Raw genomic sequence first — 13,057 nt, 5'->3', positions numbered from 1 at the left:
CCTCATAAAATGAATTGGGAAGTATTCCCTCTGTCTCAATTTTTTGAAATAATATGGAGAGAAATGGTATTAGTTCTTCATTAAATGTTTGGTAAAATTCAGCAGCAAAGCCATCAGGCCCTGGGCTTTTCCTTAATGGAAGACTCTGTATTACTGATTCAATATCCTCACTTGTTATTGGTCTGTTCAGATTTTCTATTTCTTTATAATTTAAACTTGGTAGATTATATTTGTCTGGGAATTTATCCACTTCTTCTATGTTATCAAATTTGTTGGTCTATAGCTGTTCATAATAGTCTCTTATGATCCTCTGTATGTCTGTGTCATCAGTTGTAATGTCTCCTTTTTCATGTTTGATTTTATTTATGTGAATCTTCTCTTTCTCTTCCTTGGTTAGTCTAGCTAAGGGTTTGTCAATTTGGTTTTTTTTCAAAAAACCAACTCTTTGTTTCACCAATCTTTTCAATTGTTTTTTGTTGTTTGTTTTAGTTTCTATTTCATTTATTCTGCTCTGAGCTTTATAATTTCTTTCCTTCTGCCAATTTTGGGTTTAGTTTGTTGTTGTTTTTCTAGTTCTTTTAGGTCCATTGTTAGGTTGTTTATGAGAAATTTTTCTTTTTTCTGATATTAGCATTTATTGCTATAAACCTTCCTCTTAGAATTGCTTTTGCCATATCCCATAGGTTTTTGATGTGCTGTGTTTCCATTTTTGTTGTGTCAAGGAATTTTTAAATTTCCCTTTAAATTTTTTCATTAATCCATTGGTTGTTTTGGAGCATATTGTTTAATTTCCATGTATTTGGAAAGTTTCCAAAGTTTTTCTTTTAGCTGATTTCTAGTTTTATACCATTGGGGTCTGAAAAGATAATTGATATGTTCTCTATTTTTTAAAATTTGTGTAGAATCATTTTGTGGCCTGGCATATCCTGGAGAATGTTCCATGTGCAGTTGGGAAGAATGTGTATTCTGCAGCTGCTGGATGGAATGTTCTGTAAATGTCTGTAAGGTCTATTTGGCCTATGGTGCAGTTTAAGCCAGATGTTTCTTTATTTTCTGTCTAGCTGATCTATTTATTCTGAAAGTGGGATGTTAAAGTCCCCTACTATTATTGAATTGCAATCTCTCTCTCCCACTAGGTCTAATAATGTTTGCTTTATATATATGGGTGTTTTGGTGTTGGGTGCATATCTATTAACAATTGCTATATCCTACTGCTGAATTGATTCCTTTATCATTATATAATGACCATCTTTGTCTTTTTTTTAATAGTTTTTTGTATAAAGTCTATTTTATGTGATATAAGTATGGCTACTCTGCTATTTTTGGTTTCTGTTCGCATGGAATAACTTTCTCCAGCCCTTCACTTTCAGTCTATTTTTGTCTGTAATAGTTAGGTGAGTCTCTTGTAGGCAGCAGATTGTTGAGTCTTGTTTCTTTATTTATTCAGCCACTCTATATCTTTTAATTGGAGAGTTTAATACATTTACACTGAAGGTTATTACTGATATGTGAGAACTTGTTCCTGCCATTTTTTGGTTTTGTATATCCTTAGTTCCTTTCTTTTTTGCTTGTTATTTACCTCTGTGGATTGGTGGTTTTCTGTGGTGCTAAGCTTTGTTTTCTCTTTCTCATTTGTGTGTCTGCTGTAATTTCTTTTTTTGTGATTACCTTAGGGCTAATGTAAAGAGTCTTGTAGTTATAACAAAAAATTTACGCTAATAGCAAATTAACTTTGGTTTCATGAAAATACTCTGTACTTACCCCTCCCAAATTGTATTTTTGTTGCCTAAATTTATGTTTATATCTATTGTATGTTCCTTAGCTACTAATTGTGGCTATTGTTGTTTTTTTGACTATTTTGATTTAAATCTTCATACTAGAGGATTGAAGGATTTACATAGCACCATTATTACCTCATTGGGGTGTTCTGAATTAGAATTACAGATTTACCTCTACAGGTGAGTTTTGTATTTTTTCATGTTTTAACAACAGTAATTATTGCCTTTTCATTTCTGGTTGTTGCACTTCCTTAAGCATTTCTTGTAAGTCTGGTCTAGTAGTGATGAATTCCCTCAGCTGTTGCTTGCCTGAAAAGGTCTTTATTTCTCCCTTGTTTCTGAAGGATAGCTTTGCTGGATAAAGTATTCTTGGCTGATGGTTATTTTCTTTCAGGACTTCGAATATATAATCCCATTTTCTCCTGGCCTACAAGGTTTCTGTTGAGAAATCTGCTGATAGTCTAATGGGGATTCTCTAATATGTGACTTGATGCTTTTCTCTTGAAGCTTTTAGAATTCTCTCTTTGTCCTAGACTTTTGACAACTTGATTATGATGTGCCTTGGAGATGATTTTTTTGGGTTCAGCCTAATTGGGACCTTTGCAGCTCCTGAATCCAAATGTCCATATCTCTTCTAATACTTCAGAAGTTTCCAGCTATTATTTCATTAAATAGGGTTTCTGTGCTTTTCTTCATCTCTTCTCCCATTGGAACACCTATTATTTGAAAATGTGTTTGCTTAATGGTATCCCATATGTCTCATAGGCTTTCTTCATTCTTATTTCTTTTTTTCCCTCTGACTAGGCAATTTCAAAAGATCTGCTTCAAGTTCAAAAAGCCTCTCTTCTGCTTTATCTAGTCTTTTGCTGAAGCTCTCAATTGTATTTTTTTATTTCATTCATTGAATTCTTCAACTCCAAGATTTCTGTTTGTTTGGTTTTTTTATATTGACATCTACCTCTTTGTTAAATTTCTCACTCAGATCACAAATTGTTTCCTTATTTCACTGAATTGTTTGTCTGTGTTCTCTTGTATCTTGTTGAGTTTCCTTAAAATGGTTATTCCTTTACAGACATTTCATAAGCATCCCTTTCTTTGACATGTTACTAGAAACTTATTGTATTCCTTTGGGTGTGTCATGTTTCCTTGCTTTTGCATGTTTCTTGTTTCCCTACACTGATATCTGTGCATCTAATGGAGTAATTGCTTTTCCCAATATTATAGAGTAAATTATGTAGAAATGACTTTTTCCTATATTTGGTCCTAGTGTTGGATATGTTGCATTGGGTTTGGTTTTGGGTGGACTCAGTAGCATAACCTCTGTACAGTTTCTTTGGTTATAATCCTCTTTGGCTATGTCTGCAAATGCCTGTGGCCTAGACTGTGGAAGTTTGTGTCAACACTGACTTTGTATTGCTAAGTCAGAAACACCAGGCAGATTTTTGGGCCAGGCATGTGTGGATGCAGAGGGCTAACTGGCTGTTTGGCAGTCTCTCTGAGGCAAGAGTCACTGCCCAACCAGGTATCAGGCAAGGTATAGGCAGGCAGCACTGAGGTTCTCTCTCCCAGGGGGTGGTGCACTGCCTAACCAGCTTTTGTTCTGGATACAGGTGAGCCTAGGTGCAGGTTGGGGGGGGTCAAGTGGCTCTGTTAAGGCCTGTCAGAGGAGTGGATGACACTGCCTGGGCAGGATCTGGCAGTGCAGGTGCAGCAGGGCCAGGTGGCTCTATGGAGGCCTGCCCGAGGAGGCAAAGCCACCACCTGATCTGCTGTCAAGCAGGAAGCAGGTGCACACAGGTGTAGCAGGTCCCACCAGCTCTGTGGAGGGTCACCAGGTGGAGGCAGAGCTACTACCTGATCCACTTTCAAGCAGAGATCAGGCATGCACAGGTGCAGCAGGGCCTGGCAGCTCCATGGAGGGCCACCCGATCAGCTCTCTAGCCTGGAGCAGGACTTAAGGGGTGCAGGAGGGCCCAACAACCTCATAGAGGACAAGATGGGGGCAACACCACTATCTAGTCTGCTGTCAGGCAATGGGTACGCATGCACCAGTGCAGCAGGGACTAGCAACTCTATGGAGGGCCACCAGCCCAGATGTTGTCTGGAGTAAGACTGCAAAGGATCAGCCAGGCCTGGCAGCTCTGTAGAGGCCTATGTGGAGACACACTTTAGCAGGGGGATCAGTTTCAAGATGGCACTATACTGTAGGCACTCAGGTTGGGAGGGTGGGAGTTGCTTTCCTTGGGCTTCTACTATGAGGCCATGCAGCTGGGGCTTATGAAGATGGGGGACTCTTCTGTGGCACGGATTGCTGGTGTTTGTGGTGGCAGTGGAAATAGCTTGGGTTTTTCCAGCTTACCTTTTCTCTGCTTCACTCAAAGCTGGTCCCTGGAGGGAGAGAGAGAAAGTCAGAGGCAGGGTGCCTTGCTCTGCTCTCTATGGTCTATTGCTTTGGTCTCTTTCTGTGTGGGGGACAAGCACTAGACACCTCTAGTTGGCCATTTTTCTATACCCTCCCTGGTTAGTCTTTTTCTTCAGTTTCTTTCCTGAGTTTGATCAACATTTGTCACATTTGTTCTTCCTGCTTTTTGTCCATAATTTTTGAATTTATGATTCTAGAGTATTTTTATAAAATATTTAATGAAATTTGGAGTTTTATATTACAGGTTTTTTTCCTGCTTTAATTAAAGTTGTTTGGGGAGAGGATTTTCTTCAGCTAAAAGTTTTTTCTAATCTCCATTTTCTTCTTACAGGACTTTTGAATGAAATTTGTTTAATACATTTTTTTACTCATAGACAACTAGTAGACATGGTTCCTAGTTCAAGAGTGTCCTCTAGGTTTGTGTGTCCCTTTACATATTTCTCAGTCCTATAAACACAATACCTTATTTAACACATCAAAAAGCTAGCATTGACCTCACTCAGAATTTTCTATGAGTATACATTTTGCTGAAAAAGAATAAAACAAACTCTAATCAATAATAAAAATCATGCAGCTAAATAATCACCTTTTGAATATATATTCTTCATAAACTGATTTCTAACCTATAAACATATAAGTAATACTAACCACAATTATGCTTTTCTTTTATTAAACAGGATGGATCATTTCTTATTCGGAAAAGCTCTGGCCATGATTCCAAACAGCCGTATACATTAGTTGTATCCTTTAATAAGAGAGTATATAATATTCCTGTGCGATTTATTGAAGCAACAAAACAGTACGCTTTGGGCAGAAAGAAAAACGGTGAAGAGGTCAGTAATTTCTCTTTTAATTTAAATCCATAACTATGTATTGAACCCAATGACGTCATACTGTATTAGGTGCTAGCGATGAAAGGAAAGGATACAAGAGTACTCAGTCCTAGGCTGCATACATGTCGTAAATAGAGAACAAGATAAAATATTATATTTGGGCAATATATCCTATGAGAAAACAAAAAAGAGGAAAGAATGGTGTGATGTACATTCTAATTCCTTCATCTGTTCCTTAATAGGATCCATCTGACCCAGGATTTTAGTCCAGGGGTACATATTAGTCAGGTTGAAATGTCAAGTAGAATTAAGATTGTACGAATCAAGGTCAGGGCCCAGAGCCCCCAAGTCAAGACCTATAATCACAACTCAGGTACAAAGGTAGGTGGCCTGGGAAGGACCCAGAAGAGATGCAGAAACTTGAGTTGAAACATTAGACTGTAGCCCTTGGACCAGAATGAGCTTATGGGACTGCAGCAATAAAAAACAAACAAATACCATCACCTGGATCTTAAATATTAGCCAAATATTAACTTTGAAGCCTCTTTAATCTTGACCAAACTCAATGCTTATCATATCTCAGTTTAGCCAGCCTATTCCTATAAATGAACCCCAAAATATGAGCTGGAGTGATCCATGAATGGTCAGAAAGGGAGTGATACTTGTTCTGGTCTTAAACAATGGGTTGAATTTGAATAGGTAGGACAAAAATTGGAGAGAATGAGTGGACAAGCAGAAAGAACAATCTAAGCAGAGAAAATAGCATAGACAAAGTTCACATTAAGAAATACTTATTTTTAAGATTCCTTAAGAAAAAGCTACACCCATTCCTAACCCAACACTTGCTAGAAAGTGTTTGAATTGCTAGAAAGTGTCATAATTGTTGAAGTGTCTGTTTTCTCCCTTGGATAAGGCCAGGGACTTGTGTTCATCTCTGTATTTCCAGAACCAGAGCACAATGGCTGGCTTTAGTGGATACTCAATAAATACTTATTAAATGAATGAATTGATTTGTTGATTGAGTGATTACAGGCAGGAGAATAGTATTGGTAAAACAAACTGAAAAGATCTTATATGTTCTTTATTTTGCTTTTTAAAAAAATTGTGGTGGAAAAAACACGTATAGAACTTACCATCGTAACAGTACTGAACTGTACACTTAAAAATGGTTAAGTATGCTTACATTGTTGTGAAACAGATCTCCAGAACTTTATCATCTTGCAGAACTGAAACTCTATATCCATTGAACAACAGCTCCATTTCCCCCATCCCTCCAGCCCCTGGCAACCACCATTCTACTTTCTATTTTTATGAATTCAAGTACTTTAGGTACTTTAAGTACCTTATGTACCTCATATAAGTGGAATTATACAGTATTTGTCCTTTATGAATGGCTTATTTCACTTAGCATAATGTCCTCAAGGCTCATCCATGTGATGGCATATGAATCTGAGAACACTGATCCAGACCAAACGTGGGTCAAGAACTGCCTGCTTTTCCTACTCATAAAAACCTTCATTCTCACTGAAAGCTTTATCTTTTTAAAAAAAATCTTCCTCAGTGGTAATCAGTGGTCGAAGATGGTGATGATACTGGTAGGACACAGTGACACTGGAGGGATGGTTTCATCCTGAAGCCTCCCCAGGGATCTAATTCTCTAGCTCTTCTATAAGAGGTTAAAGGTTGGGTGAGGGAGCTGTCCTATTTAGAGGTCCTGAAATTTTCTTACATCAATTCTGAGCTATCAGAAGGGCTTTGGACTTCCTTGTTTTGCTAAAGAAAACTCTGATAAATAGGGATTCCTCTTGGCCTAATGAGTCTTCATCCCTTTCTCAGAATTAATAAATCAGAACTTTACCCTACTCCCAACGTATCCAGCCTATGGATATCAAAATAAGTAGTACAGTGTATTATTATAATACCAACTGGAAGTACTGACAGTCAATTAAAACTCATACTTAAATTATCCATAATAAGACAATTATGTCTCCCATATTCTGAATATCTGAATGGAAAATGAAAATTTTGGTTACATGATGTCAACCATGTGGATTTTCTTTTAAGGTCCATGTATCTATATTTGTGTTTGTGTGTATATGGGTAGAAAAAATAACCAATTGATTAACTTTTTAACTTTCTATGCAGCTGTTTTGGCATTGTGTGATACAGTATTGAGTAATTTTACTGTTTGGACAGCCATCTGCTTTATTTTATTGGCCATGAGATTTTGAGTTATTAAACGTTTTTTTCTGTCCATGTATGAATATCTCAAATATACTGAATTAATGTAAGCAGAAAAAAAGAACTAAAGGAAAACTGCAACTAACATGCCATTTCTTCTTTCAATTAAATCATAACTATGCTTCGACACCACTCCCTACTGTAAATATTTCAATCCCCAAACACTACAACAAGGTAATACTAAAAAAAAAATTCAGTAAGTAGATGGACAGAGTGAGATATTTGTTTGTGTAAGTATAGTAACTATCTCCTATGCTTCCTGGGTTCAAAACACACTCTTTTGTTGGAATCCACTTCAGTGAGGTTGTGCTATTTCATTTCCTGGGTCTTTAGTCTATAAATTTAACTTCCAACTGCATTTGGTTTAACAACATGCTATGGCAAACAGAATGTCTTATGGTATTTATCTTAAAAGAATTTCATTGGCAATTGAAAGAGGACTGAATAATCGAAGAGAAAGTAAGGAATATAGACTAAAGGTATTTTCAGGTCCCTGTCTCTCACCTCTGCTTCCTGACCTAATATTCAGATAGCCTAAAAGAAAACTGGAATTTCATTTGAAAAAGTTGGCCAATATTCTGAATATTTTGTTTTATTCAATTTGTAGATATTTGGAAGCCATCCAAACAATTAATAAAGGCTTTTTAAAATTTTTGTTCCAGATGTTTGTCTTTATCTGAAAAATTTTAAAAGATAATAAAATAATTGATAATGATTGCTAAATTCATGGCACTGTTGCAAAACAATCACTTTAAAAAATTATTCTAAATGCACTTATTTTATCATTGTAAACTTGTAGCACTTTTGTATACTCAATGTATTTTATTTCATTTATTTTATCTTTCATTTAAAACTTTGATCATTTTTCAGAACAAAATTTGTCATAACCTTTAATTAAGACAACATAGATTAAAACATGGAAAAGTAAATATGTATAGTGAGAGCCTAGCATGAAATTTTATTATTAATTAGGCAGAAAACAAAAACCAAAACCAAAACATAAATATGTCTAGGAAATAACTTCTTCCTGGTACTAATAAAGAATAAAGGCTAATTTATTACCTTAGTCCTTATATTTAAGATATGAGCAACATAATGGATAATCTATGTTTTGTAAAGAAGGCAGAAAAATTTATTATATATTTCACATTGACACTAAGTAAAAAGCAAATATTAAAATATTACATCATAACTCAATGAAGTAATTTCTCTAAGTTGTTATGCTAATGGAGGCTATGTTTTTTTATAGGCTATGTTTTTTATATGTTTTTATATAATGGAGGCAGTGTGTTTTTAATATTACTGAATATAGGAAAGTCCAGAATCTGCCACCTCAAAGATTATAGCCTTTGTTAAACTAAACTTTTAGGGGCAGAATGTCATCTGGGACCTAATAACCTTTACTAATTTGAGAAAGTGGGAGAAGATAGGAGGAGTGGAGATTGAATATAACATAAACACCAATGTTTAATTTATCTGTTTTCTTCCTCTAGTACTTTGGAAGCGTTGCTGAAATCATCAGGAATCATCAACATAATCCCCTGGTTCTTATTGACAGTCAGAATAACACAAAATATTCCACAAGACTGAAATATGCAGTTACAGTTTCATAAAGAAAAAAAAGGAGGTCAATATCATTGCTTCAGACATTTTCCCCAAGTTTCTCTTTTTGAGAAAAGTCTCAAAGCTTCATATTTTGGATTATGAATCACAGCAATAAAATAGAAGATGGAGGCAGCTATTGAGGTGGTCATCCATGTCTTTATGAGAAGCTCACATGGACTTGTTCTACCTATTTGTGACCCAATGAGCTGTTAATATCTGGTGAGATATTAATATTCCCCAAATAAATGTCTTTATTTAAAAGAAACAGGTGTAAAGTATTTTCAATCATGTAAAAAAATAACACCCTATTTTCAAAATAAGAAAATACTATTGGATAAAACGATACTGCTAGAAATTTAGGCCCCCACAATGGTCACTGTTGCACTAATGTCAATGCTTAACAATTATTTCTTGGTTAAAATTTTAATGTGTAGAAAATAAACTATTATAGATAACACATGATATTTGCAAGTACAGACAAGGGGGATGTAAAGGCTTCTTTTTGTGAGTGCTCCCAACCATGCAATGTATATGGATATGAACTTTCTAGAAGTTCTTGTTGGGGATTATGTTGTTAGCTTTGCTTATTAAAGATATACCCTCTTTGATCTGCAAAGCTATTAAATGAAACCTAAACTTGATATGAGGTTCAGAGTGGGATGAAGGCAAAACTAGACTAAAAGCCAGTTTCTAGGGAAACATCCCACAGAAAAAGGGCAGAAAAGCAGACATTGATGACACTAGGGAATAAAAGAGATACCACTGTAAGCAGCCATATCCAAGGTCCTAGATCATCCCAAATATGTATTCTACTTTGTCATATCAAAGCTTTTTTTCCCACTGTACTTTAGACAGCACTGAAATGATAATGTAGCTAAGTCTAATGATTAAATGAGGAACACACTTAATCACTGAATAAGATAATCTCTGAATGTACTTTGAAAGGCTAGAAGGCAATCGCTTCAGAGTAACTCACAAACTCACTTGTAAAGATAATTGTATTTTTAAATGTCATGTACTTTCATGATTACTACCTACGTTATGGGTTAAATTGTGTCTCCTCGCCCTAAAAAGATATGTTGAAGTCCTAAACTCCTGTACCTCAGAATGTGAACTTATTTGGAAATGGAGTCTTTACAGATGTAATCAAATTAAGATGAGGTCATTAGGGTGGGCCCTAATCCAGTGACTAGTGTCCTTATAAAAAGAGGAAATTTGGACACAGACACAGACAGGCACAGAGGGAAGACTATGTGGGGAGACACCCATGGAGAATGCCATGTAAAGATGGGGGACTGGAGTGAGGCATCTACAAGCCTAGGAGCGCCAAAGATTGCCAACCAACCATCAAAAGCTAGGGAGAGGCAAGGACGAATTCCTCTGCAGATTTCAGAGGGAGCATTGCCCTTCTAACACCTTGATTTTGGACTTAAAGCATCCAGAACTGGGAGGCAATAAATTTCTAAGCCACCCAGTTTGTGGTACTTTGTTATGACAGTCCTAGGAAACTAGTATAATTTTTATGTAAATATATTTTTTTAACAATGAAATCAGGTATATATAGATTTTGGAAATTTTATATGGAAAGCTTTTTTCGCCTTTTAGGAAAACAATAGAATCATTTAGAACGTACTAGAAAGGATACTTCACAATTTAAAGGCAACGGGAATAATCTTTTGTAAAGCAGAGCATCCCTTTGTAGTATGAAGTATCAGCTCTCTAGAACTATCAGTTTTTCTCAGTGTTCTATGGAATTATTTTCTACTTATGTAAATCCTCATTAATTCCTTCTGCTACCACAGTGACTCTGGCTCCATAACAACCTCTTTCACTCCATCCCCACTCTTATCCCCCAGGTGGCCTATTTGGTGAAGGAGCATAGCCATAAGATTATACTAATCCAGTCAGTTGATATTCAGTGCTGCTGAGGTAGATTTGTTGGAGCAGAAGCTGGGAGAACTTTTGGGAGATAAGTTATTCTCTGCTGAGGGATCCTCTCTTCCCCAATGTTTGCAGAAATACCCAATCCAACTGCAAAGGGTCAAATGTGTCCCCCAAAAGTTCATGTATTGGAAACTTGACCCCATTGTGACAGTGTTAAGAGGGTGGGAAATCCAATTATTGTATTTGAAAGGTGAGGCCTTTAGAGGTGATTAGCTTGTAAGGACTGTGCCCTTATGAATGGACTGATCCATTCTGGGAGAAGAAAGACTGTCCAAGTTTGTTCAAGTGGACAACAGCAATGGGAAGGCTAGGCCTGTGGCCATCAGAAGCCTGAATTGTGCTACAGGTTAGCCAGGACAGTGGTTTAGAGACCCTGCACTCTGGGAGCTAAACTACTCTTACTACAACTGGGACAGGCTTGTCTAAAAGGGAGTCCCAGAGAACAAACTGCAGTGAAGTAAAACAAAGCCATGAGACATTATCTTACAGCACTAAATTCCTATCATTCAAATGATCTTAACGTTCAATATAACTCAGCCTCTATTTCTAGGTAACGTTGCATGGAAACCGCTAAAAGACCTGCCTCACAGCAAGGTTAGTTGCACAGAATGCCCTTGAAACTTAGTGGTTGTATCTAACCACAAGGTAAGCCAGTACTGGATTCAGATTCAGACAGGTCTTGGTATCCTAGATTTACCATTTATCAGTATGTTATTGGGCATGTTTCTTACCACTCTAAGCCTCAGTTTCTACATTTGTAAAACTATCTTTCTGGTAATGATATGAGTTAGAATAAGCTAGCATATGGTAAGTGCCAGACATTTAATTGTGTCTAATGAACATTAATTCCTAGTCCCCTCACCAAAAACTTCTTTGCAGAGATAAAAAGCAATCTGTGGATAACTCCTCAAATAAACCCACTTATAAATATTTTTGAACATTTAATCATTTTAATTGTGTCTCAGGAAAATCCCAAAATATTTTCTCTACATCTGTGGTGCTTAATCTTTAATAGTTGCAAAATTCTTTGAGAATCTGATGAGAGCTATGGGCCTTTGCCCCAAGGAAAAAAATGCATTATGTATATACACAAAATCTCACATCAAATTTCATGAGATTCCTGGGCCCTTAAGGTTTATCCATGGACCAAGGGTCCAAAGATCCAAGGCTAAGGACCTTTGCCCTACATTCTTTTTAAACTATGATGTATCAAGATGAACATACTATTCTACTAACGAGGAATGACCCTAAAAGCAATTCTTTCATTAGATGAGAATTGGGATATTTCTGTAGTTTAGCACGGGGGCTTTGGAGTAAGTCGCCTCAGTTCTAATCCCAGCGTCACCAGTAACAGGTTGTATGAATTTAGGCACGTTATTTGTCTTGGTTTCTCCATTTGTAAAACAGAGATGATAATGCAGCCTGCCCCATGGGTTGTTAAATGGGTGTATTAAAAACTGAAAAAGTTCAGAAGGGTTCATTATTATTTTATTCAACCAGCTAACATTTATTGACCCTGTGGTGTTTTTGTCAGTATGTATGTCAGGCACATGAAATGCAGAGATAAAGAATCTGAAGTCCTTGAAGGTATTTCAAATAGCCACTCAAATATCTTTTAAAATCAGACATTTTATAAAAATATCAAACAGGATTTTATCTAGGAATTATTGTAAAATAATGGCCTACAATTAGAAAAATCCTTGAAGAAAAAAAAATGTAAGTAGAATAAAAGTAACTAACTACTAAGTACGTAACTTATCTCAACTGCAATATCTCACCCTTTTTCTCCCAAACAAATGTAGAAATAAAAAAAAAAATCTTATCTGTTATCTGCCTCTTACCTATAAATGGGCCACTTAGGCCTAGGTTTTAATCCTGCTGGCTCTGACCCTTATTAGCTATATGACCATGGACAAGTTACTCAGTGAGCTTGCTTTCTCATTTTCCTTGCAGAGTTCTTGTGAGAATAATATATACAAATACACAGACAAAGTAGGTCTCAAGAAATAGTAAAGACCATATAGCTGAAGTCTCAAATGCCTCACTGGAAGTCTACAGGTAAAGTACACAATTTGAAGATTATCACAGTAAATCTGCTGTGAGATGTGGGCTTAAACTATGGTAGTGACCAGGGTCCTATAAAGAAACAGAAGGGAAATGTCTAAGGATAAACACGGTAAAGTTAATTGACTGCATATGGGGGACAGAGGAGAAAGATAAATCCATACCAATTG

At 36.3% G+C, this 13,057-nt stretch overlaps 1 protein-coding gene across 5 annotated transcripts in view; it reads left to right on the top strand.

The window, feature by feature from the left end:
- Positions 1-9,110, top strand: part of BLNK (B cell linker) — a 62,158-nt gene extending 53,048 nt beyond the window's left edge. For 3 of the 5 annotated variants that reach the window (XM_063102770.1, XM_063102769.1, XM_063102768.1), the window contains one exon: positions 8,768-9,110. In XM_063102770.1, coding sequence (XP_062958840.1) covers positions 8,768-8,887 — 120 coding nt within the window. In that variant the 3' untranslated portion in view covers positions 8,888-9,110. Of the gene's footprint in view, positions 1-4,877; positions 5,034-8,767 lie in introns of all 5 variants that reach the window. The other 2 variants (XM_063102767.1, XM_063102766.1) reach the window with 1 other exon arrangement.
- Positions 9,111-13,057: the final 3,947 nt, after the last annotated feature.

This window comes from Cynocephalus volans, chromosome 7, assembly GCF_027409185.1.
Source record: "Cynocephalus volans isolate mCynVol1 chromosome 7, mCynVol1.pri, whole genome shotgun sequence".
Taxonomy (NCBI): domain Eukaryota; kingdom Metazoa; phylum Chordata; class Mammalia; order Dermoptera; family Cynocephalidae; genus Cynocephalus; species Cynocephalus volans.
Note: the sequence above shows the minus strand (reverse complement) of the source record. Positions and strands in the feature narration are given on the sequence as shown.